Below are 14,867 nucleotides of genomic sequence, written 5' to 3' on the forward strand. Positions count from 1 at the left end.
GCAGACTGCAACAAACAAATATACCAAAAAAAAATTACATAGAAAATTTTTTTTTTTAATTACTGCCAATATCCCAAAATGAGTGAGCCAAGTGCTCAATAATCATCTTAATTCAACAATTTCTTTGCAGATCTGAAAGGTATAAGGAACCACAGGTCAAATCAATTCATCATACCAGAACAGTTCTCAGTAACCTTGGTATTTTCTTAGGTCTAATTCCACTAAAGAGATGTCAAAAAGTCTAAACCAGTCAAGGTAGTGATCCCCTTCCCATAATGCATAGCAAATGTTCACTTCCACAAGGAAGTGTTTTGTATTGAGGAATAGTAAGGCATCTGTTGTGTGTGTGGTCAACAGCCTCCTATATATGAAGATACTTCATGTGCAAATTTTGTTTGCTTCCACTTGGATAAAAGTTAAACAAGAATATCATTTCAATTCAGTTCCTTATATTGTCTGTTACAATTTTAACTGTTCCTACTATTTAAATAATTGTTGGGTACTACGAGAAACTCTTAACACACTGCAGATGCCGGGTATAAAACCAGCAAAATATTAGCGGCTAAATTATTTGAATAATTTAACCATATTACTAAATGTACTAAAATTTTATATTCAGGTATAGTATAGCTTTGTGAAAAGATAATCAGAAAAAAAAGTTTCACACCCAGTAATTTATAAGGTTATATATGCTTTTATAAGTTCATGTGTGGATGAAAGAGCAGTGGAGGACAGACAAAGAATTCATTTCCTATTTACTATAGCTTGGTAAATAGGAAATAAATAGTGATGATAATAGCAACACTGAAATTTTCTCAAATATTTATTTCCTGATGGCTTTATTAGAGCTTCACAACCAATCCTTATGGTTTCTTTATACAATGAAAAACTGAATTTAAATTGTCAACATTAACATTTTACTTAGCTAGATAAACTATTTACAAATGATGAGATGTCACATTTTCCACATTCCAACCACACACACAGTCAACTTGAATACAGAGTTGTCAGTCAAATTAAAAACTTACTATGATGTTTAAAAAAAAAAAAAAAAGGTTGCAAGCATACACAGTTTTGTGAAATATGTCTATTCTGGTGATTAATGCTATTTAACTTGATGTGAATCCCACACAAAAAGTACTGTAGATACTATAGGTGGACTTAACTAATTTATTATTCCCTATTCCAGGGCTTCACTTAACAATGACATTTAAAATGGCTATTTACATGGATATTTATAATTTAGAATATAGAGAGAATATTTATAATTTATTTCGAACATAAAAGGACTAAATTGAATATACTTAATTTTGAATTTATTACTTTTTTTTTTAAGCCATTTGTGTTATAACATTACTGTATACATTTTAAAGATGATTTAGTAAAATAAAACTTTATTAAAACTTTCTCTTGTATATGGCATTAACTCTGCTTTAAAATGATAAAAGAACAATCAAGTCAAGTATATGAATTATGATAGAAATTTAATCTCTCAACATTAAAAATACATCACTCATATGGAGGATCAAACTGATTTGTCATTTCCACCATATGAGATGATACACTGATTGGATTAGGATGGTGAAAGTAAGGCTCACAATTTTCTTTCAATAATCTCACAAATTTAAAGGAATCATGCTATTTCATATAATTTAATATAGTGGTAAGCTAATTGATATTTTGTGTTCCTGAAAATGCATATAATCCATATTTTTATTATTATACTTGTTTGCAGAATGACTAGTTTGTTCACAGTAATTAAGATTACAAGAGCAAAAAATTCTCTAAACATTAGAGATGTATTTTGTCTTTGGAGCAGGAAAGACAGAGGTTATATATCTTAACTATAGAAAAGAGTAGAATGATTGCTTTTTTAACATAGGCACCTGACAGATTTTTTTTTCAGAAGTGTGTCTGTGTGTTGGTTTACATTTTCCTAGTATTCTGTTAATGAAAGAGGAGGGATAGTTTGCATGTTCATGCATCTTCAGTTGAGCAAATTTAGAGTATTAAGTAAAAGTTCTGTTGATACCAAGTTGAGAGAGAGATAATGCCCACATGGCTGTATCTTCTGGTAAAAGGAAGCTTTTTTTTCCCCCTCCCCTCTTAGTGAGGGCTAACCTTCACTTTCAGATGCAGACTAGGTGGTAAACATCCAATGAAAAAATAATGTACATGAGGTTTGGGAAATATTTGAAAACATATGCTTAAGACGAAACATGGAAAGTGGCCATCAGATGCAATAAGGCCCACTGCTGTTCTTTGTTTTTAAGATTGAAGTTTTAGCTAGGGGTATGTAATATGCAAATTACTGCTAAATAGATTCCCCTTTCTAGAAATCTGTGTATGGCTAAATACTGAGAAAGGCATTCAAGACTTTCCAATGGAAACCTAATAAACCATTGAGATTATACAAGTTTTGTACAGGGCAAATATTTTTAATAGTCACAATCCAAAAAATTTATCTGCAGCTATTCAAAGAATAGCTTCAAATAATAGTAATGAATGATAAAGGAAACTTAGAACCACTTATAAATTACTTTCTAAGGTCATAAACAATCTGGGAGTTTTTAAAAATCTAAAAATTTTGAACAACTTCACATTCTGAGATAATTTTTCTGCATCTCTTATATACTGCTTAGAATCTCCAAGTACAGAATTCTTTTGCATCCTACAGTTGTTACTCTACCAATTTCTTTTACATAAGTATTTGGCAATTCTATATCTTGAGCCATCACTCATCCAAAACATTTCAAAAAATAAAAGATTTAAAGCTAATCTGGAAAGTATGAGAAAATTTTGTTATGCCTTCTGGCTATTTTACATAGAGAAGCTTCATTAGCAAATCAAAGAAATATTGACTGGTAACCCTATCTCACTCAGCTAATTTCTATATGATTCATTTTGAAGAGCAGTTCTTTTCAAATATATTTCCCTAACTTCCTGTTTGGTATCATTTATTTGTCTTGATATGAACTTCCTGGGGAGAAATAAATGACTTGATTTGATTGTTCCAAAGAACAATGACTGTCATACTTGTTAAAACAGTTGCTACAGTCATTGCATTTGATCTGAAGAACCTTATGTTATACTAAAAATATTTTCAATGATGTTATATTTTACTGAATCAGTGTTTAAATTTGTAAAACTTATAACTTATTTCAAATTTGTGAAAAGGCAAGGGGCATTTCTACAGACTTAAAAATAAATAAATTAGTCAACTTTATCTTCATATAGTTTATATTTCAAGAATATTCCATTTCAATAAGAAAACAGATGCCACCTAGTTCCAGATCTTCATACCAAGATTATGGGTAACTTATCAAGAGATACCAAGTATTTATTTTTCTTTGGGCACTTGACAAACCCACAAAACTAAATGCCATAATCTAAATTGCATTTTCAGTTATGCATTAAGTGTTGTTTTCTCCCATACTGCAAACTCTTTCTTAACTAGTTCTTCTGCAATATTTATGTCTTTGGGTCCATTAGTATCAACAAGCTCAACAAGGGCTATTTCTTCCTCTGAGGACTCTTCCTTTTTAATATATTTTAATAACTTGGTCATGATAACTTTCCACTGGGCATTATAACACAGTTCTTCAAACAGATCAATTGCCTCATCTTTCCAAACACCACCATTTGGAGAGATATTGGCTAAGCAACATTCAATGGCCTGAAATGGTAAAGTTATAAAGTCTGATTTCAGGCTGCAAATTTCTAACTGTTTCAGGCTATTAATATCACCAAAATCAACATAGAATACTTCTATTGTATTTTCATCTGCACTCTGATCACTTTCTTTTATTTTAACCACTTTAGCACGATACCAAGAATTGTCATGAAAAGGAGCAGCAACAATGTCTCCTACACTAATTTCAGAAGCACGTGTAAGATTTTGATTTACTGGCTGTTTATAGAATTCAGTCATTTCTTCCACCATTTTATCTAAATGAATAGACCTAGGTCCTACCTCTTGAATCCAAAACTGCAATGGTGTTTCAACAGCAGAAACATATACTTCTGTATAACCATCACTTGCTGAAGGTTGCAGTACCTCATTTGTATAGCACTCCTGTTTGGATTCCTGTAAAAGAGGTTTAATATAGCTAGCTATGAAACCTAATATATGCAGCATAATTATCAATTATCTCTGAATTTTCAAGTCAAAAGAATACAATAGTATCATGCACGTTATATCTAAAAGAAAGTTTTATGATATATACAAAGTGTATTTATTCAAATTAAGTTACTCTAGTATATTCCAGCAGGTTTCCTTTGTTCATGCAGAATAACTGTTATGAGTTTTCGGCTGCTCGTTCCATCCCGTCTCAAACACCTTGGCTCTATTGAGTCAAGGTGTCTGAGCTAGCCACTGAAGTAAAGGATATGCCAAATTGAAGCATATAACATATAGTTTGTGAAAAGCAGTAAGTATCCATTATTATTTGAAATAGCAAATAAAATTGCTTTTGAAACTGACCAAGAAGTTATGTGAATACTCATGATAATTGAACAGAATAACTACAGCACAAAGAGAAATAACAAATAATTGTTATTCCATTAAATTGTTTAGGCATGCAAACCAACACCTAAGCCTAAATACTCATTATGAGAATACAATCTTTAGAGTAGCTTATTATTGCACTACTTAACAGATCAAACTGTCTAACAGGTTGTATATTTGACTTTTAGTAGCGTTTGGATTATTCACTTGCTGGAACGCTAGTGAACATTCTCTCTCTCTCTCTCTCTCGTCAATGGGGGGGGGGGGGGAAGAAATACCCTATTCTCAGTAATGTAGAATCCCAGTTGGAAAGTCATATTTCACACATTATTGTTCACTCTTTTCACTGCATTTTCTGCTTTCACTATCTTGCCTTACATTGTTGATACCAGTTACTTCATTCTACTGCTTTCAATACAACTCATATATTTTGCATATGCTTACAAAACATTTCCAATACACTCTTTCCACTCTCACTTTTGTACCATAAACCATGTTTATGGTACAAAATGAATCCACTGAACATGCTAAGCTACACTGCACATACTTCCTCGTACTGAAATCACTGAATATCGAGGACTGCCATTTTTCTCATATGCATTGTGCCATTTATAACACTTTTTAAACAATATCTCATAATAAGATTTACAAAATGAATACACTGAACATGCTAAGCTACACTGCACATACTTCCTCATACTGAAATCACTGAATATCGAGGACTGCCATTTTTCTCATATGCATTGTGCCATGTAGAACACTTTTTAAACAATATCTCATAATAAGATTTACAACTTATTTAGACTGTGTACACTACACAGTCTAAATAAAATAAGGAAAATGCCACCCATAATGGTTGTTGATAACATGAACATTTACTAAAAATAAAGACGTATTTGAACAACACATGTAATCAATCCTACTACTTGAAAGGATAATGCTAGTGATCTCCAAGAAGCTCAATCTGTAATATCACTAGTCCAAGAGGCAAACAGAATTGCAACAGAACATATGCAAAAAATGTAATTAATTAAAAGGGTAAAATTACTTCCCAAAAGTATGAAATTTTCAGCATTCTCAGGTAAATTAGGCTGAAACCTTCACAATTCTTTATGCTATCTTGCTATAGGACCCACAGCTTTTAGGTCCTGTGTCTTGTCAGCACTTTATTCTCATCCCAGTGGATATTGTATCTAAACGAGTATGTGATCTGTGAGACTTCTTGTATCCAACTCACAATATTGAATGTACATGTGATGCTCTAGGAATGGAAACCAATAGTCCTTTTTTTTTTAGATTAATAACATACTAAGCCATGTACTGGCAGTTTTCTCTAAAGACTGACATATGCACAAATACTACTTTCAATCATCGTCATCCTCCTCTAAAGTATGACAGTATCAAAGGTTCAGTGTACACACATATTATGCTCCACTGAAGCTCTTTTACAATAGTAATTTCTGCGTATTAACTCCACTTTCTTCTGTAATGGTTTATAACTTGGATCTCATTTCTAAGATAATAAACAAGATAAATATCCTATACACAAAAAACATTAATGAAAAAAAATTATCTTATTACAAGGCAATAAGGAATAATTAAATAACATCTTATACACAAAACAATGAAAAAAGTGCATCTTATTGCAACATAATGAATAATAAATAGTTAAATAACAGATGAAAACTATTAGTTTAAAAAAATCTATATACAGTCTAGCCCTTCTGAGTTTGATCCTAGTTGCTGACCAGAACTTTTTCTAAACCTTTCTTTGACTGGTTCCTAAGTTATTTATCTCTAGCATGAGCAAATAGGGTTTTACTCTGTGAAACTCAGGTTTTAAATCTCACAACTCAAGAAAATCAACCATAAAACTTGCATTATTTCAGATAACATATCGTTTTAGGGACCATGAAATGGTGGCAGTTGTCTGCAGTACTCTCTTCACCAGATACTGTTTAAAATCATTGACAGTCTTCAATCAGCTATCTCTGATTGGCTAAGAGTGGCAACTGACTTCCACTTAGCTTCCAAGATTTGTATACAACTGAAACAGCCTCCCCCCTTTGTAAAATGAATGGCTTAGATTTTTTTTTAAATGTTAAACAGCAAAGTTAAAATGAAAAGCCAAAAGGCTAGTTTTCTGGCAATTTAATAGTTATTAAATGGATAAGAATCCTATTTTGTTTTATAGCCAGTAAATGAAACTCAAGATCGAGAACTACGATCTAAGAGTTTCCATGCCGAAAAAACTATCGGCGAAGGCAATTCGAAGCAAAGGTGGAGCAAGCTCCCTCACTATTCTTGATATTCTCTCATAAGAATATCAAGAATAGTGAGGGAGCTTGCTCCACCTTTGCTTCGAATTGCCTTCGCCGATAGTTTTTTCGGCATGGAAACTCTTAGATCGTAGTTCTCGATCTTGAGTTTCATTTACTGGCTATAAAACAAAATAGGATTCTTATCCATTTAATAGCAAAGTTAAATATTAATGTTCTATATTCATAATCATGGTGACTTGTACCATTGTTAATATTTTCAAAACATTTATCATACTATTGATTATACAAACTAATCTTTTTCCCTAACTTTCCAGTCCCCAGGCCTACATATTTGATGTTTCTTTATGCTACATACAATAAAACTAAGTTTTTTTTTATATCTTTTATTAACATATGTGTGTGTGTGTATATAAATACAAAATATCTGTATATATATATATATATACAAAATATTTTTTAATGATGCAAATCTTAAAAAAAACTTGGCAAATATTTTTCAATCCTTAAGTTCTTGCAGAGAAACAACAGCAACAAATTTCTTTGCACGCAATCACTCAAGAAAATAACTCATACCAGTATCTTTAATATATACTTTACTGCAAGTACCAAAAACAGTGCACTTCATATATTTTAACTATCCAGCACTGAAATAGAATACAGCAACGCCTTGCATAGCACAGTTTTGAAGAACACAATTGATAATTTTTAACGGCAGTAATAGCTGTATCGATGTATACTTTAGTACTGTTTCAGCTTCAGTACAGCCAAATTGTGGTTGCTCTACAAAATTTTGTTATTACATATGAGTATCCTTTTATGCACAATTATAAGCAACTACAAAAGAATTCTCATTAAATGAGCTTTTGACTTTTAGCAAAAAAATACAGGATGCTTCTGATTTTCTTATGGATGCCAATCCCAGCACTGAATGAAGTATTAAAGTTTGGCAAGCATTGCAAAATGCTATTCGATATGACAAAGATATTCATGCAGAGAAAATAAAGAAAACTGTGCAACCTACATTATTTAAATACAGTTCTTTTCCAAATAAAAACTCATGTTTAATTATCAACAATAAAAATCCTTGCTTTTTTTTTTTGTTGTTTAATTTTAATCCTCTAATTTTTCTGTGCACATTAATTGGAATTTCTGGTGAGCATGCAGTAAATAAACAGTGCGTCATTATTTTTGTCCCACCAACATGTAATTTTCCCATTTGGAATGCATTATACAACACATTATAGTGATGTTTTAAACAGTGTGATTTTGCACAGCATGGAAATTTTTTGGCTCCTAATAACCATGCTATGCAAGGAATTACTGTACAACTATTTTTGGAACATTCCTGTGTTTTTACAAGACAGATGCCAGTTCCATAACAGAGAGAATAGCTTTCTGTCCAATCTTCAATTAAAAATCACAACAATGAAGATACATTAACTTCTTGTGGATAAGAAATCATCCACAAAAAATAACTGTTCATTCCTTATTTATTTATTTTTATGTTGTTATGTCTTAAAGGGAATCATTCCCAACTCTCCCTTTTCTTTTCTATCTGTTCCATTGTTGTTTTAGTCTTTAGTCTCTCTCTCTCTCTCTCTCTCTCTCTTATATATGTGTGTGTGTGAGAGAGAGAGTTCATGTGTTCTCTTTCTAGTGTCCATCAGCTGTTCGTTTCATATCACAGCAGATCATATGCTGTGTGAATGACAGCTGGGTATCACAGATAGCAGAGAGAGGTTTCCAATAATCAGACTGGATGGATGCTTATTAGCAGTGTGATTGAGTTTCTTTTCTGACTGATGAGTATTTCATATACTCAGCAGAAAAAACTTCTACAGGTATTTTAATCTCAATGATGTATGTGCCTCTTATTGATTCTTGTTGCTGCTTCTAAATTGAAAAATTAATTCCAACAGCAACTTAAAAATGAGGCATGATTAGACTTAATGGCCTCTATGGTCAATTACTAATAGTGAAACTACGAGCACTGATATAGTTTTCTTACATCAGAATATCATTTTAAAAAACAATTAACATAATACTTTTATACAACTTAATTACCTAACCTAATAATATCATTTGTAAACAAAATCATTAAAGATATTTAGATATCTTTATATACGATTATAAATGTCAATCCTGTAGAAATCTAAAATCAAAATGAATACTGGAGGAATCAGTAGTCTGCCCAAGTGCATAAAGCTCAAGTAGGTAATTAAGGGGTGCTAAAACAATGACTACACATATTGATAAATGTATTGTGAACAGAACAGAACCCGAATTCACATGCAGGCATGTCATTCTCTCCCCCACACACACAATAGGAAGGTATATGTGAGATGACTGACCTATGCGATGAGCAAGAATAATAATCAAAGGTAGATTATTGTCTTATAATCTACCTTTGATTGGTGTAAGGAATAGATACAAGGTGATGAGAACTTAGGGAATGAAGTGACCTAGCTGCAGCTTCATTTCCCTTAATTTCAACATGGGTTGGGATCCAATACAGGTGCAGATCCAGGTGAATCCTCCAGAGAAAAGATGTAGATCTGAGAGACCCCCAGATGTTGTTGGTTTTACCAAAATTATTGTCTGGCCCAACCCATCTTGCCAAAGCAGGGTCAAAGTAGCACAAGACTTATCCAACCTGGTTTGGATAAGTCTTGTTCACAGTTATGAACCTGAGTGGATAGGAAACAAAAATTCATCTCTATTACTGTGAATGAAGTTCATTCCTTCAAACAAGTGCTGAGGTGAGATTTCAGAAGTCGTTTTATATATACATACACACACTTGTATTTTGTTATATAACAAAAAAGACAGTAATTAATACTTAATGGCATGAGATCTGAATTAATCCTGAAAACAATTCAAAATTAAAACAGTGAATCAGTTCAACATGCTGAACACACTTAAACATTGTGTGGTATTCTTTCTTGACTATAATGTATATAAACTATTACACTTTTTTATAATGTTAGTCAAGTGGCTTTTTATTTTATCGTCCTACATGTTTCGCTGATTTTTCTATCAGCATCTTCAGGGAATACAAATTAGTAAGCTATATGAAGGTAACAGACTAGGTTATAACTGATTGTTCTAATTCATACAAAAAATTAGTATTGTGCGAGACAATTTTTATACACTTAAACATTATTTGATTTAGACAGGGTGTTCTGAGCACTTTATGTTAAACTTCAGACAACTTACCTCTATTTTTTCAGCATTAAACTGGTAGCAACATCTGAAGTCCTACTTGACAAACTGGTGTAGTACAATTTATACATTAATTTACACATTTGCTTACTGCTTTTTGAACTGCTGTTCATGGGGAAGTCAATTCCCATATGTGAGCATAATTCCATTAACACAGAAATAAATAGTGAAGTCATGCTATATCATCAAGCAGATTACTCTATTCTTCATCAGTTACAAGAATTAGTTCAGGCGAATTCTTCACATGACAACACTTCTGATCCTCTGTAAAAGAATTATTTGGAAAACATACACTACCACCTTTGAGGATATCTGATATTCCGAACAACAAATTTACTAGAAGGTTTCTTCTTTGCAGAACGAATAGTTTAGACCAATGGTTCTTAACCTTTTCGAAGTCACAGAACACTTTTGATTATAAGAAAAATTTGGGGAACACCAAAAGCATTAGGGTCATAAAACTAACAATAAAAATATACATGGACTTGCCTTCTAAAAAAATGGAACTTATTTTAATGCGATACTTGAGCTTGTCAGCTTTTGCAGATTTCAACAATATCAGGTGTGATATAGCTACCCTCATCTCTTTGTCTATATTAGTAAGTCTTTCACACTTTTTAGTTTTTATATTGGTTAATATTGAGAAACTGAGCTCACACAAATATGATGTTGAAAACTGTAACAAAATTTTCAGCGCCCTTGTGGAAAGAGCTGGGTATTCGGCTTAGACAAAAATCCAAAATTCCTCAAGTTATTTCAGAGAATTTCATTTTTAGAGTACGATTCGTTGACAAGGTAACTAATTGTTCTTCTTCTTGTAACGAAAATTTACAACTTGATGTATTAACTGTGCCAAATTGATTTCATATCCAGTCATAATTGTGTGATTTAAGGAAGGAAAGTAACTTGAAATCTTTTCTTCCGATATTGTTAAATGTTCTGTTATAACAGAAATAATTCCCTTGACATTTTGATTATAGGGTGAAGGAAACATATCTACTATATTTTTTTCTGATATGTGGTTTTTTTCAAAGAGATATTTTTTTCTGAAAAGCTGACAATTTGTCAGTGGATGTCAAAATATGTTCATTTTTTCCCTTGGATACTTGTACACTATTTAAGTAATTAAAAATATCGGCTAAATATGCCATTTTAGCACACCAAATATCATTTTGAAGACATTTTTACAAAAGCATCTGTACCTTCATTTTAAAAAAAGGCAAATGACTCATTCTTTCATTCTTAAGTTCTAAAATTTGGAATAGCATTTTACCCCTGGATAATCATCTTATTTCAGTGTGCAAAAGCAAAGATTCATACTTGGCTTCAATAGATATGCAAAATTTTTTTAAAAGGCGTGCTTTTAAAGGTCTCTTGACTTGATGTAATTTACCATATTTACAACTTGGTCTAGTACGGATTCTCTGTGCAAAAAACAGTGCATAGATATAATATTTGGGTTTATTTTCTTTGCAAGGGTAACAAATCCTTTAACAGAGCCTACCATTGATGGGGCACCATCCGTACAGATTCCTACACGCAGTTCCCATGAAATTTCAAAAAGCAGTCTTCAGTTGCTAGGATCAGGGTAGCCAATTACACTCAGAACTGTCATGTGACATCTTTCACCGACGGAATACTTGTAACCAGTTTGTGGAACACCAGTTAAGAACCACTGGTTTAGACTATTCCTTCTATTAATGATTTGTTCAAGCATTGCACTTACTACCATGTTTTCTCTCTTTGCTGAGTTATTGGAGCAAAGCTTTGAGGAATACAGTATTCGTTTTGGGTGTTTGTCTCTTCTAGGCACACTTTTTTATGAGCTTTTTCTGGAAAAATGTAAGCACATAGTGCAATTTGTTGACACAGTCTCTAATATCCTAAATATCTCTTGAATTATGTGACAGATCAGAATATTACATCATATTCTTCATAACAGGTGGCATTAATCCTGTAACACGTGATTAACACGTGACTCATCAGATGATATGCAAATTAAACAGCTTGTGAGAATTCAGAATTCAGGTAGTTGTCAGAATTCAGTCCTAACTGAATTTTAACTACCTGAAGAAAATGGGAAGAAAAGCATAAGAGGAAATATGCCAGAACATATACAAGTGAAACTCAGAGGATGAGTCTCAATAGATTGCAGTATGATGGCTGCTCTTCTATGCACAACACCTAGATGAGCACCTAGGTCATCTGCAGATGATTTGGTGCCTGCATGTCACACCTGAATGGTGTGGTGCAGGAAGCAGCAGCAGCATAATCTCAATGGCTGTTTGATGCTTCCATTCTAGTGGCCTCATTGGTAGATTGATTGTACTGTATGAGTACAAAAGCAACTCCGGCTAACACTGCCTTTCAATGTGCAAGCCATTGTTGTAGTGGCTAAACAGGATTCTGACTTACGAAGCATTCAATCATGATCCCACATTAAGGAACTAAAGGTGTTCACAGTCTCCAATGTACATGAAGCAGAAGGTTAAGGGTTCTGCACCCCACCACTCCATATGATCTCTTACCATATACAAGTAGTCCTCAACTTACAATTTGCACTTACGACGGCCAAAAATTATTATTAAAAATTCTCTAATTTAACTTTGCCACCAGCACATACATACATCACATTGCTTTTGTATAAGTATCGCAACGTTGCCATTAGTCGACAAGCAAAGCCTATCACCAATACGCAATAGCAGCTGCTATGATTCACCCACTTCTAACTACTTATCACAGTCTTTGTCATGTTAGTTACTAATCAGCAGTCGAAGTGTTCATTTCTCTCATTGCAATTTTTGTATCTCGTCGTAATCCTATCATGTCCAGTAAGAGAAGTAATAATACAGATGAAAATTCAAACATAAAAAAGAAGGCAAGGAAAGCTTTAAGTTTAGATGTTAAAATGAAGGTCATTAAAGCATATGACAAAGGAAAGAAAGTCGGTGAAATAGCACAAGAAGAAAAATTATCACATTCAACTGTTTCAACAATTATAAAAGATAAACCAAGGATAATGGAGGCAGCTAAAGGGGAAGTTAATATGAAATGTACAATTTTAACAAAAAAAAAAAAAGCGAGAGAAGGGCCAATTTATGAAATGGAGAAGCTTTTAATGATATGGATAGATGATCAAATCAATAAGAATATTCCTCTCAGTTTGTTTACGATTCAAACAAAAGCATGCAGCCTATTTGACAATTTAAGGAAACAAGAAGATAAATATGGCAAACACATTTAACACTAGTAAAAGTCGGTTTTATCAATTCAAAAGCCGATTTAACATACATAACATATGAATAACGGAAGAAGCTGCTAGTCCCAATTTTGAAACTGCCGAAATTTTCAAGAAAAATCTGAAAGAGATGATAAAAGATGAAGGCTATTAAAGTGTGTTAAACATCTGCTAGAGCAGATGTTTAACACAGATGAAACCGGACTGTTCTGGAAAAGAATGTCAGAACAAACTTACATTCACAGAGAAGCTACATTGGCACCTGGTTTTAAGGCATTTAAAGATAGGATTACGCTTCTTCTTCTTGGAGGAAATGCTGCTAGTTTTAAATTAAAACCATTTCTTGTTTACCATTCACAAAACTCCAGAGCTTTGAAAAACATTGAGAAGAATAAGTTGCCATTTACTACTGGAATAATCCTGAGGCTTGCATGACAATTGCTTTACTTGAAGACTGGTTCTTAAATTGTTTTATTCCAGAAGCATGTGTCTACTGTCTTGAAAAAAATATTCCTTTTAAAATTCTACTGCTGCTTGACAATGCTCCAGGACATCGCTGATTTGAATGAAAATATAAATGTGACGTATCTACTGCCCAATACAACAGCTGTGATTCAACCTATGGATCAAAGTTCGATTGCCACATTCAAGACATATTATCTAAAAACTACAATTTCTCAAGCAATAACAGCAATGAACAATGATGCTATAACATTACGTGATTTTTGGAAACGTTACGATATTAACCAATGTATCCAGAACATTGGAACTTCATGGAAGGAAGTATTGGAACAATGTGTGCGAGGAATTTGGAAGAAGTTACTACCGCAGGAGACACTCAAAGAGTACAATGAGCATAGTAAGTTAGAACAAATTGGTGAAGCAATCATTGAAATTGCAAGAAAACTGGATCTAGAAATCAATATTACCGATATAGAAGAATTAGCAGTTCACGAAGAAGGTGAACTGACTAATCAAGACTTGATTTTCCAAAACGAAAGAGTTGTAGAAGAAGAAGAAAGGAATAATGAGGAAGATAAAGAGAAATCGTTAAAAAAAATTTACTGTAAAAGGATTAGCTGAAGAATTTTCTAAACTAAATCAAGGACTTCAGCTACTCAAAAATATGGATCAAGACACCGATCGCTTTGCCAAAATCAAAAAGCAAATTCTAGAAGCAGTCAGATGTTATCCCGAAATATATGAAGAAAAAAAAACCCAACAGACAACATTAACCAATTTTCTGATTAAAAAAGCTACTCCTGATCGTGAGAAATAACCATATCATCCAAATGAGTGACGGTTACTCACCTATTTAATTAAAGACACCATTAATAAGTTTTTGTTTATGTTAACTAATATTTAAAGGAATTTCAAATTAAAGTAAGTGCACCATTTTTGTATTTTGTATGTATTATGTATTATATATTATGTATGTATTAATGTATTTTTTTCTTAAATTTTTCTATCTTAATTTTGTATTTATATGTATATGTGCTAATAAATAATTTATAAATGTTTATGTAAGTTTATACATTTTTAACCACTTTAAGTTAAATAGAAAAAACCTAATTTATGAAAATATTATAACAGAAATCAAACAAATCAAGAATTAAAA

At 32.4% G+C, this 14,867-nt stretch overlaps 1 protein-coding gene across 1 annotated transcript in view; it reads right to left on the minus strand.

The window, feature by feature from the left end:
* Positions 1 to 805: 805 nt before the first annotated feature.
* LOC150094344 (tudor and KH domain-containing protein homolog) overlaps positions 806 to 14,867 on the minus strand; it is a 54,565-nt gene continuing 40,503 nt past the window's right edge. The window contains exon 4 of the mRNA XM_090411860.1: positions 806 to 4,087. Coding sequence (XP_090267986.1) covers positions 3,407 to 4,087 — 681 coding nt within the window. The 3' untranslated portion in view covers positions 806 to 3,406. The remainder of the gene's footprint in view (positions 4,088 to 14,867) is intronic.

The sequence above is a fragment of the Typopeltis vanoorti genome, chromosome 22, assembly GCF_054136105.1.
Source record: "Typopeltis vanoorti isolate ZY-2024b chromosome 22, IOZ_Tvanoo_1.0, whole genome shotgun sequence".
Lineage (NCBI taxonomy): Eukaryota > Metazoa > Arthropoda > Arachnida > Uropygi > Thelyphonidae > Typopeltis > Typopeltis vanoorti.